At 60.0% G+C, this 22,255-nt stretch overlaps 1 protein-coding gene across 3 annotated transcripts in view; it reads right to left on the bottom strand.

Moving 5' to 3' along the window:
- CASZ1 (castor zinc finger 1) overlaps nucleotides 1–22,255 on the bottom strand; it is a 126,188-nt gene that overhangs the window by 6,488 nt on the left and 97,445 nt on the right. For 2 of the 3 annotated variants that reach the window (XM_031664315.1, XM_031664314.1), the window contains 14 exons: nucleotides 20,274–20,762; nucleotides 15,214–16,048; nucleotides 14,006–14,074; nucleotides 12,250–12,340; nucleotides 11,247–11,411; nucleotides 10,051–10,223; nucleotides 9,009–9,850; nucleotides 6,605–6,740; nucleotides 6,357–6,420; nucleotides 4,943–5,097; nucleotides 4,730–4,852; nucleotides 3,429–3,767; nucleotides 1,744–1,942; nucleotides 530–701 (listed from right to left, as the gene is read on the bottom strand). In XM_031664315.1, coding sequence (XP_031520175.1) covers nucleotides 530–701; nucleotides 1,744–1,942; nucleotides 3,429–3,767; nucleotides 4,730–4,852; nucleotides 4,943–5,097; nucleotides 6,357–6,420; nucleotides 6,605–6,740; nucleotides 9,009–9,850; nucleotides 10,051–10,223; nucleotides 11,247–11,411; nucleotides 12,250–12,340; nucleotides 14,006–14,074; nucleotides 15,214–16,048; nucleotides 20,274–20,762 — 3,852 coding nt within the window. Of the gene's footprint in view, nucleotides 1–529; nucleotides 702–1,743; nucleotides 1,943–2,824; nucleotides 3,768–4,729; nucleotides 4,853–4,942; nucleotides 5,098–6,356; nucleotides 6,421–6,604; nucleotides 6,741–9,008; nucleotides 9,851–10,050; nucleotides 10,224–11,246; nucleotides 11,412–12,249; nucleotides 12,341–14,005; nucleotides 14,075–15,213; nucleotides 16,049–20,273; nucleotides 20,763–22,255 lie in introns of those variants that run through there. The other variant, XM_031664318.1, reaches the window with a different exon arrangement.

Here is a 22,255-nt window from a genome sequence, read left to right on the forward strand (position 1 = left end):
GTTCCCTGCTAGATCTGAGCCGCCACCACTGTCACCACCCCCACCCCTGTGACAGCACCCAGCCTGGCACAGAGCTGTCCCTCCATAAGTAACTACAAAATGGATGAATGGATGAACAAACTGTAGCTCATTGCGGACAAAAACCTCATCATGAAAGCCATGGAAAGAGATCCCAGAGCAAAGAACTTTGAACTCCTAAGACTTCCCTGCTCGACTTCTTGATGAGAAAAGGGAAACAGAACCACGCCCAGGCCCTGGATGCTCACGACGAAGTCCCAGAGCCGCTGTCTGGGGGTGGAAGGGCGGTGCCCTGCGTGAGTCACCCCCACCCTTCTTGCTGGGCTCTGTGGGTTTGGACTGTTTCACAAGCTTGACGGTGCCTAGCCTGTGATATCTGGCACACCTTCAACAAAACATGGATCCTGCAGTGGGGACAGGACACGGGTACCAGGAGAGGCGGCCCAGGCCACAGGGGCCATGTCCTTGATGCCCACTGGAAGTTCCTGCCCGCAGCCCAGGCCCTCGGTACCTAGCCTGCCACACTCCTCGCGCTTGGTGAAGTATTTGAAGCCATTGGCTGCCCGCCGCTCCGCCTTCTCATGCTTCTTGATGTGCCAGGGGAGCTTGGTGGTGATGTTGGTCACGAAGTAGCAGCCGGTGCGGAGGCAGTGGTAGTGCCCGCGCATTCGGAACTCGCAGTGCTGCAGGGAGACATGGGACGGTCAGGACAGGCGGGTGACTTTCGTGAGCTCCTGTCTGCCCCGGGCCTGAGGCTGTGATGGGCCCTTGGCACATGTGTTCTTCTCTCTCAGAAGCTGATGATCACAGAAACACCTTTCGCATATTAAAAAGCAGCGCAGGGCTGGGCGCGGTGGCTCACGTCTGTAATCCCAGCCCTTTGGGAGGCCTGAGGTGGGCGGATTGCCTGAGCTCAGGAGTTTGAGCCCAGCCTGGGCAACACAGTGACACCCCATCTCTACTAAAATACAAAAAATTAGCCCGGTGTGGTGGCATGAGCCTGTAGTCCCAGCTACTGGGGAGGCTGAGGCAGGAGAATTGCTTGAACTTGGGAGGCAGAGGTTGCAGTGAGCCGAGATTGCACCACTGCACTCCAGCCTGGGCAACAGAGGGAGACTCCATCTCCAAAAAAAAAAAAAAAAGCAGTGCATGCCCTTAGTCACTGCACTAAAGCATCCTAACCTGGTAACCTTGCAGTCCATCTGCAATCCCACACCTAGAGCAGACATCGTGAATCTATTTTAACAGTCTTCCCTGTATGCCTAGACCTAGGCAGACATCACTGCTCTATCCTAGCACACCTGGACCCAGGTTCCCCCTCAGGCAGCCCCTCCTGGTCTTGGGAGTCAGGCCTTTAAGGTGAATCTGATCTGACTTTCCTGTGTGGGCATGGACAATGGGCCTGTTAGAAAATTCTAGCTTTGGAGAAAGGGGGCATAAAGCTAGTTCCAGGATAGGCAAGAATGATGTCAAAGGCACAGTGACTGCCCAGCATTGAGTCACCACTCAGGTGTCAGACCTCACCAACTAGCACCAATCTGGACCCCTGCCCAGGGGCCTCCAGGAGTCTAGGGGCAGACGGTGCCCTTTCCAGAGTCCGGGAGACCCATTTAAGCAAGATGTCAGAAATAGGACCTCTGCCAAGAGGTGCCTGTCCTATGCCCTGAGCTAGCCCTGCACCTCCCTGCCCCCTACTTTGCCCCTGGGCCGGCCCGCCATGCTGACCTGGTTGGGACAGAGACACTGCAGAGAGTAGTATGCAAACTGGTCTCGCACGTTCACCAGGTTGTTGTTGGGGTTGATGTGGTCCAGGCAGTGGGATTCGGCCTTGCCAGATGTTTTGCAGACGTACTTGCAGTTCCCAAAGAGACAGTGGAAGTGGAACTTGTTGGCATACTTGCAGTCCGTGGCGAGGCAAGGATCGCTGGAAGGAAACCACAGCCCAGAAGGTCATTGCCATTCCCAAGCCTTCCCTGCTGGTGTCCTGACCTCGCTTGTGTTGGAGTTCACTCCCCCATGACCAGTGGTACCACCAAGAGGGATGGCCTGGGCTGCTGTCCTGCTCAACAGGATGACTCAGCCAGAGACTACAGATCCCAGCATGCATTCCTGCCTCCTTTTAGGAGCTCTGCATGGTGCACAGGAATTGCAATATGCAGGGTGCCCAGAGCATTGCATGCTGGGACACGTAGTTTCCATGGCCACACCTCAGGATTATAGATAAGGATGGCTGGAATAACTTCTTGGACTGGAAAATAAGGATGGTGCTGCCAGCCCTGGCGGGGTGCCGTGAGGCCCTGGCTGGTGTGGCATGGGCGCCGCAGTGGATGTGGCTGACTGACAGACTGCAGATGGGTGCTCGGCCCCACCAGGAAGCGCTGCTGCCACAGGCCTTTAGCAAGCAGGAGTGCGTGCCTGGTGTCAGCTCCTGGGGGCTCACAGCTGCTGGGCTCCCCAGGGTCAGCTCGGGGCCCATGGTGCCCACCCACTCAGACTCCACTTGCCGGCGGAGTGGGAGAGCTGCTGGGGCAGAGGGGGTGTGCTGGCCTGCCCTGGGCCACCTCCAGGATGCAGAGGGGTGCGGGAGGACACTGGTCCCAGCCTTCCACTCTGGTTGGCAATACTGTAGTCCCCTCCCAGGGGACCCACGGTGGGCACCCTGACCAGGCCTGGGAAACCTGAGCTGCCACTCTGGGGAGGAGGAGGGGAGGGGAAGCTGGTGGGGGGAACGGAGAAGAGTGCCTGGCCCCTTCCACGCTGTGGGCCCAGCCCCAGGTGCTCAGAGAGGGAGGACAGCTGCCACTCAGGCGATATAAATAATCCAATTTATTACTTTTATTGAGAACAGGAAGCCGCACACATGACAGTACAAAGTCACCGTTCTCCCTGCAAGGAGCCACCACCATCCAGTGAGGAGGGTCCCTTCCACCCAAGAGCTCAGACCACTGTGCAGGCCAGTGACAGCCTGGAGGGGCCTGGCCCCCCCGTGCCCCACCCGTGACTTCACGTGCCCTGAAGAGATTCAGCCATGGGTGTGAGCCACAGAGGAGGCCAATATAGAGGCCTGGAGGGAGACGCAGCCCTCCATGTCAGGCTGGGAGACGTCCTCTGAGGACCACCATGCCCAGTCCACCCCAGCTGGCCCTGGCAGGATCACCACATGCCCTGCAGGAGCAGCGGCCACTGCCGCCACCATTGGCCCATGCTGGCCGGCCTGCTCTGGGACAGGCAGTGAGGTAGGAGCAGCAGCATCTTTGGCTAGAAGGACATCACCCGGTGGCCATGCCCCAGAGAAGCTGGGGACAGCAGCGCCATCCACAGTGAGGAACAGGGCCTCCTAGCGCCCTTGCTAGCACCTACTCCCGAGACGCGAGGGGAACGCGGGACTCGCGGCTCATCGAGGGACTCACTTCTCCTGGAACTGGAGGAATCCGGGTTTGACCTGGGGCTTGGCGTTCTCTAGAGAAGTCGTTGCCAAGGGTGAGGCGGGCAGGTGAGGCACTGACGCTGGGATCTGAGGCATCTGGGGTATGGCGGAAGCCAGCTGCTTCCAGGCGAGGAGGGTTGGGGTGGAGGGCACAGAGGCCGGGCTGGGAGTGGGCCCCTCCAGAGAGGACACCGTGGCCGTGGTGACAGGAGGGACCGGAGGGGATGAGGGGGCCATGGGAGGTTTGGTCTCGGCAGCTGAGGCCGGGAAGGCAGCCTCTGCGTTTCCTTTTGCTGCTCCTCCCTCTGTCCGGAAGTGGAAGCTGCGAGAGGTAGAAGAGGGGGTCTCATGGGGGGCAGTGAAGACAGGTGCGGAGGGGCACGCATGTGACCCCATTACAGGCCTGGACCCCGGTGTTCGTCCCTACTCGTCCCCATCACTCAGCTCCGGAAGTCTCCTGTGACCCCACCAGGACAGAAGGACTGGAGGGCAAACTGCCATGTCCTCTGGGTCCGAACTTGGGCTCCTGGTTTGGGCCTAACCATGCCTTCCTACTTGTGCCCTTCCTCGGTCCCCAGCTCCTCCATGTGTGTGACAGCAGGCCCTGCCCCAGGAAGTCCCTTCCTTCCAGAACCTGCTCGGAGGTCTTAAAGGTAGGATTCTCAATATTCACAGTAGGCTTCCCCGCGTGCTACAGCCAAGGGTGTCTACGTGGTTGGAAAAGCCTTGGGAGCACTGCAGATCTGTTTTAAACGATTGCAAGTTCTGAGTTCCCCCCTCCCCCCTCTCCTTTTAAACAAACAAAAATATATATAAGTGGGCGGCTAGGCTCGAAGTCTTTTAACTCAATGGGATTTACAAATTCATTTCATTATGTTTAGGTCAAAGGTAACCTAGAGATGTAATATTGTAGCTTGGAAAGGCCTTCAGCTAGCGTTCCTGCTCCAGTCACAGCCGTCTCTCCAGCTGGGCTCTGCGCCCCTCTGGCCTGCTCTGCAGGGAGCATGTGCTGGGACTGATGGCTTCCCTGGCAATGTGGGTGCAGCAGCAGCTGTTGCTCAGGGCCCCAGGTGGGGCCTGGACAGGGGCTCAGAGCCCCTGGCTGAGGGCTGCATGTGTGAAGGAGGATGGGAAGCCCACGCTTGCTGGGGCAGCACCTCTGAGAAGCCGACTCAGCTTCTGTGGTCTAGCGGGAACTGCTGTGCCGGCCCCAGCCCCACCCACCCCAGAGCCAGGCTGGGATCAGTGGGGCTCTGCTGAAATGACCCCCAGCACCCTACTCACTTTGCGTGCTTGATGGCCCCGTCCAAGGTGCTGAAGAGCGCGCCGCATTCCTCCACGACGCAGTGGAAGTGGGCCTTGTGGAGGAAGTCACACTGGCCATCACAGAAGTCCTTCGTACCAAACCTAGCCAGAGGAGCCGGCATTAGAGGAGAGCCTGGGGCTCCGGGGCGGGTGCTGCAGGAGGACGGGTGGGCGCGGCCGGCAGTCCCTCACCTGCGCAGGTACACCTTCCAGGGCTCTGCCAGCTTCTCCTGAACCAGCGCCTTCACGGCCTTGCCTAGGAAGGGTGAGGGCTCTGCAGCGGGGCTCCCCTCCGCTTCCGCCTTGATGTTCAGCAGGCTGCCCAGGCCAGGGTTGCCCTGAGACATCTGTGAGGACAGAGGCCGAGCATGGGGCTGGAGTAGCTTGGAACACAGGCACGGCTGCCTGGGGAGCAACAGTCGAAGCTCTGGGCTGCTGGGACCCACTGAGCCCTCAGAGCCAGCAGAGAACGCGGCCCGCCTGCTTGGCTCTGGCTGTGGCCAGGCCCTCTCTGAACGGAGAGCCTGCTGCGCTGCCCCGACCCCAGGAGCTGTGAGGCCTCCTCAGGGCTCCTCCACATGAGCCCGTGCCGCAGGATCCATCACTCAAGCCGAGGCCGCGACTCAGGGCGCACGCTGCAGCCCATCTTTCCCCAGACTTTGCGGCTCCCTGGTTATTTTCCTGCCAGAAGGTTTTCAAAAGAAGCGCAGAAGGAGGAGGGATGGGGGAACCCCTATGAATTCCTTGAGAACAAGAGGAGGCCCACAAAGGAGAGAGAGAGAGAGGGAGGGAAGGAGGGAGGGAGTCTCACGGGTGAGACTCAGACAGGCTCGCTGCAGTGGCTGGGAGGGGGTCATTGCAAGGCTCCAAGGGAAGGGAGGGGGACGTGGGGACAGAGGCCAAAGGAAGGGGAAGGGGAAGGAGAGCAAGAGAGCAAGTGGCCAAGGAGTGGACGCCATGGGCCAGCGAGACTCCTTCCCCACCAAGTGCCCGGCTAGGACCCCTGTGGCGACAGGTCCAGCCCAGGCCCAGCCCCTCCTCAGGGCAGTCACTTGTGTACAGTAACCGAATTAATCTTGCTGTAGTCAAATGTATCATGTGAAGGGGAAAAATATATTTGAGATGATGTATAATTTACAAAGACCCTGCATTATTTAAAATAAATATTCCAGAGCGACCTCTCCGGAAGGCGTCCGAGACCATTACTCAACCCGAAAAGTGGAAATTGATGTTTTGCTCCCACTTTAGACCCCCCTTCCCCCTCTCCTTTTAAACAAACAAAAAAATATATAAAATAAATAAATAAAATTAATAACGAGGCATGAACGAAGTTGAAGGGCTCTGGAAAAGCTTTTGGAGCCCTCCATCTGAAGGGAAAAAAAGGTGTCAGAGGCTGGAATATATTTCTTCAGCCAGTTCATTAAATTAATTTGTAAGCAGTGGCTCTGAAATTATATCCGATGAAAAATGGCCTCAAAATTTAAATGGTACAAACTCATCTTATTAGAGGCAAAACATTAAAAAACAAACACATCCCCCCACCCCCCAGCACAGCTTTAATTTCTCTGGGTGGGGGAACGGGAGGCGTGTGATGGATGGCTCTTACCTTATTCATAAGCGAGGATAAAAGAGATGAATTTGCCGGGACTGCGTGGCCATTTGATTCATTACTAGAACACATAAACCAAGGGGCTTGAGCTCAGACGGCCAGGGCCTGGGCCCTGGGGCTCACCCTCCCTGCCCGACCCTGGGGCTTCAGCCGTGCCCGCTGCAACTGCCCCGGCAGGACCACCCCGGGGCTCCAGCTCGAAGGTGCGGTTCCCAGGGCTGGCTCCCATGGGGGCCTCGCCTCACCTGGGCTCCTTCACAGTCAGGTCTAGACTGCGGTCCTGGGAAGCTTCGTGGGGGCCTGGGGCGCCGGTGCTCTCACTGGGTTCCGGCTTCACCTGGGCCGGGGGGAACCTGGCTGGGGTGACCTGCTGCCCGCTTCCTGCAGGGGAGGGGAGGGAAGATGCGTCAGAGGGGCTGAAGGCCTGGCCTGGGCACAGACAGCCGTGCCTCTGGAGGGAGGGCAGTGGGCTGGGTGGGCTCCGGCTGCTGGTCAGCGCTTCTCCCGCTGACGTGATCGCTCGCGACGCTAGCTCCTGTGTGGCAATTCTTCAAGTGATAATTATTGCAAAATTATGTCAAAGTTGTCCTGGATCAGGGCCTCCTGGAGGAGAAGGGCGGGAGGCTGGGAGGGGGCTGGGGTGGGGGCGGGGGCCCTTCGTTTTCTCCACCAACTGTCACAGTCGATTTGTGGGGCTGCCGCTTAGGCTTTTATTAAAGACTCTGTTAATGCTGAGGGAAAGTGGCAGATCTGGACTGGGAGGGCCCCTCTGTGGTCCCCAGCCCGCGGTTGCCGGGGTGACGGCCCCCGCACGGAGCATGCCCGGGAAGGGCCTCTGCTGTGTCAGGGTGATGGGACCGATGGCCAATCAGAGCGGCCACACCAGGCGACCTCACAGTCAAGCTGTCCGGGGCAGGGACACGAGGCCAGGCTGCGCCGAGCTGGGTCCGGAAGGGAGCTGGGCGGGTGAGGCCGCAGGAGGCCAGCAGAGCAGGGGTAAAAGAAGTTGCTGACAGGGCCGTCCAGCGAGCCTTCCCCCACATTCCCCCAGTGACGGAAATATTAATTTGCCCCAAGGCGCTGTAGCTGACAGAGAGCTGTTTCAGAGACAGCAAGTGGCATTTTATTAAAAAATAAAATGGTCCCCTCCCCTGCGCTTGACCTTTCTTTTGGGAGAAGGAGACTTTTCTAATGAAAACAAAGTACTTGACAGTCTGGCCACTGAGGCCAGGTGGCCCTGGAGTGGGCTCTGCCCCATCCATCAGGCCCCTGGCTGGAGGGGCGTGGCCAGCGAGGCCCCACCCATGCCTAGACCAAGAGGTGGTTCCTCCCCGCAGCCACCAGGCATGAGCACCCTACTGGGCCTGCAAGAGTTTTCAGACCTGGGGACTCCACATTCCAGCAGCTCTCCAAAGTCACCTGCCCAAGGTCCCAGGGAAACATGGCCCAGCTCCCCTGCCAGGCACTGGCAGCCTCTGTGAGGTGTGGGCAGAGCCCCGGGTTGGGCCACAGGGACCCTCAGTCTCAGCTGGTTCTGAGAGGGTTTCTAATGGGAACAGGGCATCTAGGCCCAGCGGAGCCCCACTCCTGCGGGCAGCGCCTTGGTTCATCACTTCCTAGCCATGTGCCTGGGACAGACCATCCCCGACCGTCTGCTGGCTCCACGGCGTGGGGCTCTGTCTGGCATCCTGCCTGCTATGTCCCAGCACCCGGCTCGGAGCCTGGCTCTCAGCAAGCATCAGTAGTTGTTGAATGAATAAGTGACATGAGCCACATCCCAGATGTGAACTGAACTCTCCTCAAGGATTCAACAAATAGGAACTACCCAGAGCAGGGAAACGGGGAGAGGAGTAAGGTCAACAGAAAAGCACCCCCACCCCAATCCAGAGAAAAACGGAGGGACATTTTTTTAATGGAAAATTTATGAAATTATAGGAAGGCAGGAAAGAGAGCTGCGCCCCTCAGTGAACCAGCGTGAAGAAGGAAGACACCGCTCTGGGGCTGTGGCCCTTTTCTGTTTGACAGGGCGGGGTCGTTTAAAGGGACAATTCCGCTTCCCAGTCACAGACCCAGCTTCAAGCACCAACAGCCACAGGTGGCCGGTGGCTGCCAAGTCAGACAGTACAAAATAGAAGGCTTCCATTGTCTGGAAAGTCCTACTGGGACGGCACTCATGGAGGAGGGAGCCTGGGCCTGGAGGTGTCCAGGTGTGAGGTGCAGGCCCCCTACCTCTGGGCTGGACGCAGGCCCCCCTCCAGGTCAGCTGGAGGAAACACTAGACACGCCAGGGGCCCTGGGCATGCCCTCATCGGGGGTGGACTTGGGATGTGGGAGGGTGAGCAGACAGGGAGGGGGGACCTGCAGTGGCCCCAGGGATGTGGGGCAGCTGAGGAGGCAGGGACCATTGCCCCCAGCTCACAAATGGGGAAACAGAAGCATGGTCCCCCTATTGTGGGAGCCAGAACCAGGGGCCCCACACAGAAACCAACAGGATAGGGGTGAAGACCAGGCAACGAGGGGGCGCTGGCAGGCAGGGGCCACACGGACGCCTCTTCCAAACACCCCCCGACTCTGCTCTGCAGCCTGAGGCCAGGCGGCCACCCCAGTCCAGAAGGTGCCTGCTTTCTGGGCAGGACCCAGCCTGCTCACCTGGGTCAAAGGTGGCAGAGGGCTTGAGGGCAGCCGCAGCCAGCCTGGCCATCATGGGCGAGATGAGACCCTTGCTTGCAGAGATCCTCTCCATGATGGAGGTGGGCGGTGCTGGGACAGAGGCAGCAGCTGCGGGGACTGAGTCTCCAGCTCCCGAGGCGACCAGCGCGGGCGTGTCAGGGGTGGCTGAGGCTGCTGCCCCAGACGACACGGCACCCAGGAGGCTGGGGGTGCCCACGGGCAGGGAGGTGCTCCCACGGCCAGCCAGAATGGGGAAGTAGGGCGTGGGGGTGGGCAGGCCCGAGTTGGAGAGGGCCAGGGCCAGGGGGATCGAGCCAGGCAGGCCCTGGGGCAACAGCCCCGAGATCTTGCTGTTGGGAGGCTTGGTGGCGCTGGGCCCAGCCTCGGTGGCGGCAGTGGCGGCAGCCAGGGATGCAGAGGACTGCTGGCTGGTAGGGGAGGCGCTCAGGCTGGAGTTCTTGCTGCTCAGGGCGGAGAAGTCGACAAGGTCGTCGTTGCTGGACTCCTCATGCTCCGTGTCCTTGGCGCCCAGCAGCGAGGGCGGCAGCCCCAGCGCGCCCGAGGAGCGGATGTGCCGGCGCTCATGCTTGCGCTTGTGAGAGGTCATCTGGCTGGTGGAGGTGAAGGTGAAGCCGCAGCCGGCGCGGATGCAGTGGAAGTGGTTGGTAGCCTTGCTGTACACGCAGCCCTCGTACTTGCACTCCTCGTACTTGTAGAACTTCTTGAAGCCGTCCTTGGCGTAGGCATCGTCCTTGATGTGGTAGCTCTTGTGCTTCTCAATGTCACACTTGTTCTTGAAAGTGAATGTGCAGCCGGGGCGCCTGGGTGGGACATTGGGAACCTGTCATGGGACCCAGACGAGGCCCCACCCTGCTCCCACCATGGTCCTGGGAGGGACAGTCCCCGGGTGGAAGACCCAGGCTGGACACCAAGGCAGGGGCCTGGGCTGTCCCAGGAGCCTGGGTCCCTGCCTTCTCTCCCGGCTTCTGCCCAGGAAGGCCCCCGCCAGGCTCCCGCTTACCTGCAGTGGAAGTGCGTGGTCTTCTGTCCGTAGAACTGGCAGTCAGCTGTGCCGCAGTCTTCGGTGGCTCGGAAGCGCTGGAAGCCGTCGTTAATGAGCTGGGTATTCTTCTTGTGGAAGTTCTCATGGGTCATCACGTCAGACGTGCTTGTGTACACCTTGTTACAGCCCACCTGCACAGGACGGGATGGTGGTCAGGCAAACAGAGGTCGACACCACTGTGTGTGGCTGGGGTCACTGACTTCTCTGCTCAGGGAAGCTTTGGCACCTCTGACTTCAAACTGGAGGCCTCGGAAGGTGGGTGTAAGAAGCGGAGTAGAAAGCCTCCCACAGCCCCTCAGGCCCCCCCGGAGGGACCCAGTGCTGCTGGGGCCGGCTCCGTCTGTGCTGAGGGTCAGGGCATCTCCAGAGACCCAGGGCACTTTTTGGCCCAGGGGAGGGAGCTGCATTCTGCAGGAGTTGGATTTTGAGTCCCAATCCATGGCCCTACCTCCAAAACCGTCAGTGGGTGGACAGGGGCTGGACCCTGGAGGTCACCTTTAGCCCAAGGATTTGCTTAGTGGACAGTTCCTGGGCATGGGGCCCTCCCACCCCACCCCAGCCGGGCCAGGAAGGCAACGTTGCCATATTGAGTAAAAACCCGTGGAATCTGAACACTCTCGTAGGCTGGGCCGTGCCAGTGTCTGCACCATCTCAGAACCCAGAGGGTGGCCCCCCTCTCCTCGTGGCCCAGGTTGTTCACAGAGGCCATAACAACCTCTGACAAATACCGGGGGAGGCACGGGGCTGCTATTTGCAACCCAAAGTCGCTCCTCCTGGCCCTGACACCTTGAAAAAGCCCAGACTCTGCGTGGCATTAAAAGAAAGAATTAAACAAAAACCTCCTCAGGCATCATTTGCAATGCTGCTCTTGGTGTTAAAGCCTGAAAAATGTCCATCTGTATAAACAGCTCACTGAATTTCATCCACACCAAGTATGGCCATGGGGAAGGCCCCACCCTGGCCCACCAGACGCTGCCCAAGCCTGAGCCCCCAAGACCCTCCTGGCTCGCTGGTTAGCCCTGTGCTGGGTCAGGGCTCCCGATCAACTGGGGGCCCTGCCCGCAGGGCAGCCCTGCCTCTGGGAGTGGGGGCACAGAGCCGGGAGGGCCCGAGCCAGTCCTGCAGATGCTGGCGGGCACGGGCGCGGGAGGCACCTGCATGCAGTGGTAGTGAGTGCTCTTCCCGTTGAGGTGGCAGCCATGGTAGTAGACGCTGCAGTCGTCCAGCGGGCTGAAGCGCATGAAGCCGTGCTGCAGGGAGTTGTCGCGCTTCTTGTGCATGTTGTAGTGACGGATCACGTCCTGCTTACTCGTGAACCTCTGCCAGGAGACAGCGCCGCGTGGGCAGGAGCCTGAGCTCCCCCTCCGCCCTTCCTCCCATATGCCAAGAGCACCTGGGCCGGGTGCTGGCCTCAGGTCTCCCTAGAAAGAACCCTGCTTGGGGTCAAGGCAGCCCAGACTGTCCAAGGCCAGTGGCAGGCACACCAGCCCTGGGAGGGAACCATCCCAAAGGTTCTAGAACCACAGATTCTTCCCTGATGCTCCCCTGGGTCCCCAGTGGCCATCCCCAGGAGCCACAGACGATGCATCGGGCCAGGCCTTGAAGGCAGGGGCTCTGATGCTGATGGCTCATCCCGCCCAGTGCACCTCTGGACTAAGGCAGGCTGGGATCCCTGGCAAGCCAGAGGGAGCCGCCCCAGGCGGCTCGCCAGCCCTGCACTCACCAGCCCTGCACTCGCCAGCCCTGCACTCACCAAGCTGGCAGCCTTGGGCACAGTGGCACTCTGGCTGAACCTCCATTTTATCATCTTTAAGATGGGGGCAGTATTGCTAACTTTCTAAGGCCACTGCAAAGAGTCAATTAGGCAAGGCTCACAGGCTGGCTGGCATGGCCTGGACACATGGGAGGCTCTCAGTGAAAGGGGACTGGAATGATCACCACTGGGATGTCATTGGCCCCCAATGCTAGGAGCTGCTCTGTCGGCAGGAATCAGGGAATGTGGGCAGGCTGGTCGTTTGGCGGGCCCTCTGCCTGTTCAAGTCAAGTTTGGGTGATGCAAGTAGCACTAAACCCCCTCCACTCCCCCACCGACTTCTAAGTCCCTCCATGCTGCACTGGCGGGTGGGGGAGGCGGAGTCCATCTCGCTGTGGCCGTACCTGGTAGTTGCACTCGGGGTCAAGGCAGTGGTAGTGCTCGCGGTACTGGTAGGCACAGTGGATGTGGCCACAGTGCTGGCTGCCCGAGAACCTGGAGGGAGGAGGGGTGGGGTCAGGGCCCTGCTGTGAGTGACAGCCCCAGACCCACCCCCAGCCCCAGGGAGGACTCTTCAGGCCCTGTATGGGATACAGAGGGGAGGTGAAGTTGCAGAGGCCCAGGCAAGGGACTGGATCTGGGGGGAACCCCAGGCCCATTGAGGCAAAGTGGCCTGGCCCCAAGAAGGGGGCAGGACAATGCTGAGGTGGCCAAAAGTCAAAGCAGGGGGAGACAGATGGGGCCCAAGCCCTGGGATGGAAGGGAAGGCAGGCGCCCACGCGGCTGCCCACCTCTCTTTTCTGCAGGGGCTGCCTGCCCCACTCCCAGCCCACCCAGCTCTGGCCAGGTGCAGAGACCCTGGCTGGGCCAGCCCGGGCTCTGATGCTGAGAGGCGTTAAAGAGCTCTCTCTGTCCTGGGCTTTTCCTGACACTTGAAACAGTGCAGAGTTATGAATTTTTAAAGCACAGCATCTGTTTGGCTTCCTGCAGCAAGGAGCTCACTCTCCAGCCGCCGCCGCCGCCAGGAGCCTGTGCTGCCTCCCAGGAAACCTCCCACGGCCGCTGGGACATGGCTCCCACAGCCTCGGTGACGGCCGGCCGTGGGGGGCCACTCTGGAGAGGCCACACCTTGAAGACTGTGGGGAAGGGGGTGGCTCAGCCCACCTGTCCCCCTCCAAGAGTGACGTGAGATTGCAGGAGACACAGAGAGAAACCCCACACTGTAATGGGAAAACCACGTGCAAACAAGTCTTTAAGCTGAAGCGGCCAAAAGGGCCATCTGTGGAGGCACTAATGATAATGGTAATAATAACACTATAGAGGAGACAGCACGGGGCAGAGCTGAAGACAGAGTGGGACGGGGGGCACAGACAGTGGGATGGGGGGCAGAGCTGAAGACAGAGTGGGACAGGGGGACAGAGACAGTGGGACAGGGGGGCAGAGCTGAAGAGGGGGGGGGGGGGGGGGGGGGGGGGGGGGGGTGTTATTTGTGTGATTTGGGGGAATCTGTTGAGGCAAAGGCTCTTCACTGCCAATCCCACTGCCTTTGGGATGGAAAGGGGTTGGTCTGGAGTCAGGTGGTGTCAGAGCCTCACTGGGGAAGTGCACTGGGCTGTGTCAGAAAGGATGACAGCCCACACCTTCTCTCTCTCTTATTTTTTTTTTAAGAGATAGGGTCTCACTCTGTTGCCCAGGATGATCTCGAACTCCTGGCCTCAAGGGATCCTCCCACCTTGGCCTCCCACAGTGCTGGGAATACAGGCATGAGCCACCGCACCCGGCCTGCCTCTACCTTCCCAACCCTGACAGTTGCACAGTGACCTGCACCCTACTCAAAGCTCTGTGTGACAGCAGGACCCAGGCAAGCTGGGGGAGCTGCATTCACTTGTGGCCAGGCCCTGCGTCGGGACCCCGGCCCTACCTGGGGGTACAGGCTGCTGAGGAAATGTGTGGCCTGGACTACACAGAGCGGAAGGAGGCTCTGAGACGGGCATGTGCAGGGCAGCCCTCGGTGCGGTGGAGGGACCGAAGTGGATGGGGGTGGAAGGAGGCAGCTACCTTGGCCCTAGAGGTCAGATGTCAAATGAATGGTCTCAGAGTGCCCGGTCAGTCCTGGCCCCCCACCTTCTCTCCATGGCAGGCTCCTCCCCAGGGGCCTACCTGGCAATATATTTCTGGTAAATGTTTACATCTTCAGTGACGGCTGGTTTATCTGTGGGCAGTCCATTCCTGGCGAGAGACACACAGGGCACAGCCAGTGAGCAGATGGGGCAGCCTTGTGCCACAGGGGCATCTGGGCAGCCCCTGCCGTGAGGCCCCAGCCCCTCTGCTCTGCTCTGCAGTGTCCCAGGCACCCAGGGTGGGACTGAGGACATCCCTGGTGGAAGCTGGCCAGAGGTTCAACAAGCCCAACTCTGGGAGGGCAGGGCCATCTCATGCAGGTGCAGCTGGAGCCCCCCTCGGGCATGGGCCAGCCTGGGGTCCAATGGGGCGGAAAGCTGCGGAAGCCCGGGATCGGTGCCTGGCACTCAGGGATCATCAGGAGGTCGCTGGCTGAGGGGCACCACGCCCCCCAACGGGGAGGGATTTGAGGCGGGGGCAGGCAGCTAGGCAGGGGAAGTGTATCCTCGCCCCAGGCAGCCCGTGCTGTCTCGATCTGCTCCCAGCTATGCAGCCTCTCAGGGTCCGGAAGCTCCCCAGGGTGCAGGAGGAGCTCTGGGGAAGGGTCTCGCTCAGCCCCACACCATCCACCATTTGACCAACCAGGCCATTCTTCTGCTCATGGGTTCAGGCTGTAAGGGTGTATGCACCTCACCCCGGTCACTGCCTTTGCTTCCTGCCTCCTCCAGGGCCCAGGCTCTGAGCCCAGGAGCCAGGGCCACCAGCATGGACCCAGCATCCCCACCCAGGGAGGCGCTTTCTCAGCCAACCACAGGCCTGCATTCGGCGCTCACGGCAGCAGGTAGAGGAAGCCCGTCATGGGCAGATGGGGGAAGCCACAGTCCCGGTGTGCATGCTAGCAAAAGGCACAGCATGCTGGTGCCTGGGAGTGTGGGTGTGTGTGGGAGGTGTGTGCGAGGTGCATGGGAGGGGTGGAGCATGCAGGTCCCGGAGCAGGGCAGGGTGCTGCAGGAGGGCTCACGCGTGGTTTTGTGGGTGCAAGAGTGAACGTGAGCGTGGCATGCACCTGTGAGTGTGGAAGCATGTGGAGGGGAGCCTGAGTGTGCATGCGCCTGGGTGCACAGTGGATGTGTGTAAGGTGTGAGCGGCAGGTGTGTCCTCAAGCATGGGCAACCCCGGTGAGGAAGGAGGCCTCCTGTATAGTCTGGCTCCCAGCTCTGGGCGTTGTGGGGTGGGGAGCGCCTTACTTGACAGTGGAGACGGTCCCCGTGGTGATGGAGTCTGTTTTGGAGAAGGTTGACTTCAGGTACTCGGGAGTGTTGAAGGACAGGGAGGCAGGCGGCTCCGGCCCTGGCCCAGGGGCGCTGGGAGCACTGGGCATGCTGGCAAGGGGTGCGGGAGCCAGGCTGGGGGTGGGCGGAACCTTGGCGGGGCCTGGCTTCTGGATGCCCCGGACGTCATACTTGGAGGGGCGCCCCACCTTGCCCGTCTTGAAGGCGATGGCCCCGCCCATGTCTGGGCTGCCCTCCCCAGGTTTGAAGAGGTGCAGGTACTTGACATTCTCCAGGTCGTACTTGGATGGCTTCTTGTAGGTGCTCCCGTTCTGGGGCCGCAGGTTCTCGCCAGTCTTCAGTTTTTGGATGAAGAAGTCATACTTGGAGGCCCGGGCCACCAGGTTCTGCATCTGGACACTGCTGTGCGACGGCAGAGGCAGGATGGTGGCCTTGGTCTCCAGGTGGGCCGTGCTGCTGGGCAGCCGCAGGCCGGGAAGGGGGCCCACCACCTCCTTGCCCACTCGCTCCTCAGTCTTGGCGCCAGGGGCCGGCCAGGAGAGCTGCTCGCCAGCCTTGAGCTTGCGGATGTACTCCTCGTACTTAGAGAACCGTGCCCGCTTGCTGAGGGTATCCTCAGAGGTGGGCAGCATGGAGGAGGTGGCCGCCTCTGGGGTGGAGCCCGCGTGCAGCTTCTCAAAGCTGATCTTCCTGGCCAGCTCGTCCCGCGTGTTCTGGTCGTCGTAGCCAAACATGCCAAGGAACTCCGTCATGGTGGAGGCCGCGTAGTCCCGCAGCGAGGAGGCCTCTCCTGCAGAGGAGGAGGGGGGCGCATCACCTCTGGAAGGGAGTGGGAGGGACAGGAGTCCCCCCAACAGGAGCCCCCACCCATAGAGGGAGGGGGTCAGTGTGGGGAGGGGCAGAGCAGGACATGATCTATGGACATTTGGCTCACTTGTTAGGTTTTACGACTCTTAAATTAATTTGTTTTAAAAAAAAGTAATTAATACTGGGGTAAAATAAAACGAGTTCATCAATGCCAGGAAAATCAATTTCCTAAATGTTCTGGCCGATGGCTTTTCAGTACATTAAACAAAGTTTCATAAATGTCTCCGCTCTCTCGCCTTGGCCTAATATGAAAGAGAAGTCATTTTACTGGAAGTAAGGCCAGATCCCAACCTGCCTCCCAGGACAGGGAGTGGCAAGAACCGGAGACAGGTAGGGACGTGGGCTGGTGGGCAGTTGAGCGGGAGCCCAGGGGTGAGGAAGATGCTCTGGCCGGGGTCGGGCTGGGCCTGGCTGGAGGACCTCCCTTGACCCCACAAATGGATCCCCTGGGGGGATGAAGGGTCCACTCCAAGCCTTCCTGGGACCCGGTCTCTTGGCCTCCCCACACCTTCCCAGGTGCTGGGGGTCCCTGACAACACAGCTCAGCCAGGGGCGGGTGTGTGGATGTGCCCCGGCCTGTGACATAGGACCTGGACGTGTCCTCCAACCCTCTGGCCTCCTCCAATCACTTGCGCTCACACAAGGCTGGGCCACCCAGGGAGGGCAGGAGTCCAGGCAGGGCCTGAGTGCAGCCTCCCCACTGTGGCCACCCCTGGGCACACCAGGAAGCCTGGAGCCACCTCCCCACAGTGACATGCACGCACACTCTCACACACCAACACACAGGCACACACACAAACCCACACACAGTCATATGCACACAATCACATACAACACATACATGCATTCTCAGACACACACCCATTACAGTCACATTCACACAATCACATACACCACACATGCATTCTCACACATACCTACACGGTCACATGCACTCACACACAACACACAGGCATTCTCATACTGTCACCCACACAGTCACATGCACTCACAACACACACATGCATTCTGACACACACACCCACAGTCACATGTACACAATTACACATAACACACACATACATTCTCATACACTCTTACACACACAGTCACATGCAGTCACATACAACACACATATGCATTCTCATACACTCTCACACACCCACACACAGTCACATGCACTCACATGCCATCACATACAAACTCACATAAACCCAGTTAATTACATGCATACAATCACATACAACACACACATGCATTCTCATACACTCTCACACACCCATTCTCACAATCGCCAACACACACATGCATTCTCACACACCTACACGGTTACATGCACACAATCACATACAACACACTCATGCATTCTCATACACTCACACACCTACACATGGTCACAACACACACATGCATTCTCATACACTCTCACATCCCCACACACAGTCACGTGCAATCACATAAAACACACACATACACTGGCAGCCCCCCAACCCCCCATCACATGCTCAGAATCACATACAACACACATGTGCATTCTCATACTCTCACACCCACACACCCAGTCACATGCAATCACATACAACACACACGCCTTATCACACACTCTTACCTGCACATACGTACAATCACATGCATACATACGCCATCACATACATAAACCCACACACACGGTCACGTGCACACAATCACACACAACACACATGCAATCACACCCACTACACACCCAGTCATGTGCTCACAATCACACACACTCTCACATACACCCAGACACGCAGTCACATAAAACTCATGTACTCGCTCACCCCCCCACAGTCACATGCAGACTCTCACATAAAACACACACCCAGACACAACACACACACACTCAGACTGACTGACTCACACACAGACACCACACACTCACACACCCCACACACTCTTGCACGCACACTCGGGCTCCCCAGCTCCTATCCCTGGCTGCCTTCCTGCCTCTGCAGACACACAGGTACACAACTCCCAGAACCCCTGCCCCGGGTCTCTCGGAATGAGGGAGAAGGCAGTCCCAGGCTAATTCTGAGCTGTTCGTGTGGACTTGCCTCTTCTACACACGCCCCACGCCACGGCCGAGGCGTGACCCCAGTGCACACGCACACTCGCCTCTTCACTGCCCGTGTGCTACATGCCTCCCGTGTGCCTAACCCTGACGCAGGGTTAGGTGCACCCGCGAGACTGATACCTGCACGGCCCCCGGGGACACCATGTTCTCTCTGCTCGTGTGCAAGGCAGCCACATGGGCACGCTCAGGGTGACAGGACCCCAGGCTGACTACACAGCCAAGGGAAGGCGTGCCTGGGGGTCTCCTCCCAGGTGAACCTGCCAGGCCTGGGATCCTCAGAGATACCTGGGATGGGGGTTTAAAGGGACAGGGCTGGGCCTGGGGAGGGGAGGACGCCGGTGGGATGTGGAAGGAGAGGCTGTGGGAGGGCCTGGCCACCTGGCACCCAGGGTGCACAGAGGGACTCAAGAAACCAACAGACAGCTGTTCCCCTGGGGCGGGGCTGTTGGGTCAGCCACTGTCCTGACCTCAAGCTACACAGGGTTAGGGGGCCCAGCTCGGGAGGAGTGGGCTCTGGCTGCTGGATTCAGTGGCTCAGGGACCAGGGAAAGGGGCTAAAAATAGCTGGAGGCAGCTGAGCCCTCGCTATATATGGCAGAGAAACAGAAGCTTCGAAGGGCAGGCAGCTTGCGCAGGGAGGGGACCAGGCAGGGGTCCCTGAGGGGGCCCACAGGCCTGCATGGCCAAGCTCAGGGCCCAGAGAAGGTGGCCTGGGAGCCAAGTCCACGGAGGCAGCTGGGGCTCCGCTGTCTGTCTCCTCCAGCGCTCACGGCTGAGCAGGCAGTCCCAGTGTCAGGGCTGAGGGGCGAGGCCTGAGTCCCCCAGGCCACGGGCAGTTCCAGGCCCGCCTCTGCCAGCCCCGCTCCCACTCCCCTGGAGGAAGGAGGCAAGGGCTGAGGCCCACTCCGCTCCCTGCCAGCTGCAGGCAGAGCTGGCCTGGGTGGGGGTGTGGAGGGGATGGTGGCCCTTGTCGCGTCCCTCTCCTCTCCTCAGGCCCAGCACAATCACCTTGTGTCTGGCAACGGCAAGGGCTTTTCCTATCAGAGGAAACTGAAGGTCACACTTTTCCTCATTGATCTTGCAATGTTTGTTAATTACTCTGTCACTGATGTGGCGAAGGATAATTAAACAGCTCTGTTTATATCTTATATGCATAATTATGTGGCTGCGCAGGGCTCCCCGCACAGGGAGGAGATGCGCCCCTCGCTGCAGGGGAAGGGCTAGGGGAGCGGGCAGGGGAGGCGCAGGGCACCAGACACAAGGCTGGGAAGGAGGCCAGGAGCAGAGAGAAGGCCCAGACCTGGGGGCTGTGGTCCTGGCGACCCCCTTGCCTGCTGGAACCCCAGGCCCGCCCTCCCCTAAGCAGAAGGCTTGCAGGGCTGCTCTGGATCCCCAGGACGTGGAGATACCAGCAGAGCAGGGCCTCCGTGCCTCGTGGGAGAGAGGTCAGCCAGGGGACCGCGGCCGGGGCAGCTGGCCGTAAGAAGATACGGCTGGCCGGGCTGGCAATCCGTGTGGCCCTGAGACGTCCTGCTGGGAGGGCCAGGGACAGCAGTGTAGGGAAGGAAGAGGAGGCCAAGGGGAGTGGCGGGAGAACAAAGCTTGTCCTGGGCTCCTCCGAGAAAGCGCCCTAAGTAGCAGAATGCGCAGACAGCAGGCTCACAAGGTTCATGCTGTTGACCACTGCGCCCCTCTTGTGCCAGGTACTGTGCCCGGTAAGCTCAGGCCTCACAGGTGTGTGTAAAGAGTCACCTACCCACCATCTGTCCAGCCATCTATCCTATCCGTCCATCTATCCAGCCACCCTCCCTTCCTCCCTCTCCACCTGTCCACCCCTCTACCTGTGGTTTCTCAAAGACCCACTGTGTGGGGCAGCTCCAGCCCTTCCCTTCTCACCTGGGGTGCCCCTCCCTCTCCTAGTCTCTCCCACTCCAGGAGTCCTCCCTGGGTGGGACGAGGGGCAGGTATTTAGAGCAGGAGTGAGGAGTCAGGTGTGCTCACCGGACACACTGTCCCTTCCCCGATGGCGTCCCTGTCCCGGCCTTCAGCCTCCCTTCGAAGGCCAGGCACCCACCTGAAGGCTGCTTGGCACTGGGGCCGCTGTCCTCCTTGGTGGCTGCCCCGTCCGAATCCTTCTCCTCCAGGGCACCGCTGTCCTTGGAGGGCTCCTCCGCGTGGTCTTCCTCATCGCTGCACCCCTGGGGCTGCACCATGTAGACACCCTCGGGCGGTAGCTCCAGACCCTCGCGGGCAATTCGCCCCAACACGGGTGTGGGCGCCGGCTCCTCGCTGTACTCCCCGTTCACCCACTTCTCGATCACCGCCCGTCTCTTGTCTTCTTCGCTGCGGGGGGCCCGGGCTGCCCCAGACTCAGGGCCACTGCGCTCTGGGTCCCGGGGCCGCGATGGGCTGCCCTCCGCGTGGGAGCCGGCGTCAGCTCGCTTCTCCACCACCACCTGGCGGCTCAGCTTGGCGCAGATGGCGTTCAGCTTCAGGCCGCCCTTGCGCTTGGGTGCCATGGCGGGCTTGCCTGCAGGCGGGTCCGTGCACCGGGTGCCCTCAGCTGCAGGGATGGAGGAGGGCATGGAGGTCAGAGGTGTGCAAGGCCAAGCACAACCCACCCTCCCAAACAGCCCTGCATCCCCCAAGCTGCAGGCCTCCCCCATCAACCACAGTTCCATCAAACTGCCCTGAGCCTGCCTGGCACATGTCTGTCTCTCCCACTAGTCTACGAGTTCCTTGGCAGCGCTTGAGAATCACTCTACTTTCTGGGCCTGGCAGGGTGCCTGGCACAGAGCAGGTAGTTCAAGAAGTCATCTGTAAATGAACAAATGAATGAATGAATGACTCTTCAACTACAAGGGGCGCCCAGGTCCTGGAGGCATTTCCTAGGCTTGCTGGGCCCTGGGAGGGGCTGTGCCCTTTGACACACAAGGAAACTGAGGCCCAGGGAGATTAAGGAGCCGGCTATGCAGTCAGGCTTTCAAGGGACAGCATGGAGTTGCTGGCGGTCGGTTCCACTTGGGAGCATCCTGCCTCACCACACATCCCCGGGGAGAAGTCACAGAGAGCCAGGGACTAGCCTGTGCCAGCCTCTTGCCTCACTGTCCCAGTAGCACTTGGCTGGCACCTCCCACCTGAGCACGTCAGCACCTGGCAGCTCCTCTGCCAGGCCAGGTCCCTGGGCCTCACCTGACTCCAACCCTGCTCAGTAAAGAGCAGAGAGCTTTTCTCCCAGCCACTCAGGACCCTCCTGAAGGCCTCCGTGTTCCTCAATCTCCTCCTGGCCTCAGGGTCTTCCCCAGCCCTTGCCAGCCCCCTCTTGGCCTCTCTGGCCATTTCCTGTTGCCGTTCCCTTCCCCAAGCCTCAGTCAGAGCCGTCCAAGTGGAGTTCCTCACAGCCCTTCCTAGGGCCACTTGTCCCTGTCCTAGGACCTGGCTCCCCAGCCTCGGCCAGCCCCTGCAGCCCCGGAAGGCCTGGCCAGCCCACTTCCCAACCCCCAGGAGCTCCAGCTGGAGCAGGGTGGGATCGCTTAGATCCCTCATGGAAAGCCCCGAAGCGCCGGTCACAGCACCTAATCCCTGAACACGACAGCCTGACACACACAGCTGGAAGCCCTAACGAGGCGACTTGAAAGCCAGCGATCTCCCTCGCAGACGCACAGCCTGAACTCTGTCCCTGATAGGGCACCGAGGGTCCTGGGGGGCATATGGCAAGCCCACCCACCACACAGCCTGGGAGAGTGGACACACACACACACACACACACACACACAGTGTGGCCACATGTGGAATTGTCTGTCTGTCCATCCATCCATTTAAGTGAGCTCCTTCTGTGGGCCAGACCTTGTGGTGCGACTGACGGCAGTGGCCACAGCAGCAGGGGCTCAGCTCACACTCATTGTGTACAAAACAAAATGTGCCTCTTCGTGGCCCTCACTGGAGACATGGGCGTGTCAGAGTCTCCACACAGGTGGGAAGGCTAAGTGAGGGCAGGGCCCCCGGCTCCAGGGTCAGAAGGGGCTTCACTCTAAGATCACCCCCTGCCAACTTTCC

This window comes from Papio anubis, chromosome 1 (genome assembly GCF_008728515.1).
Source record: "Papio anubis isolate 15944 chromosome 1, Panubis1.0, whole genome shotgun sequence".
NCBI lineage: Eukaryota > Metazoa > Chordata > Mammalia > Primates > Cercopithecidae > Papio > Papio anubis.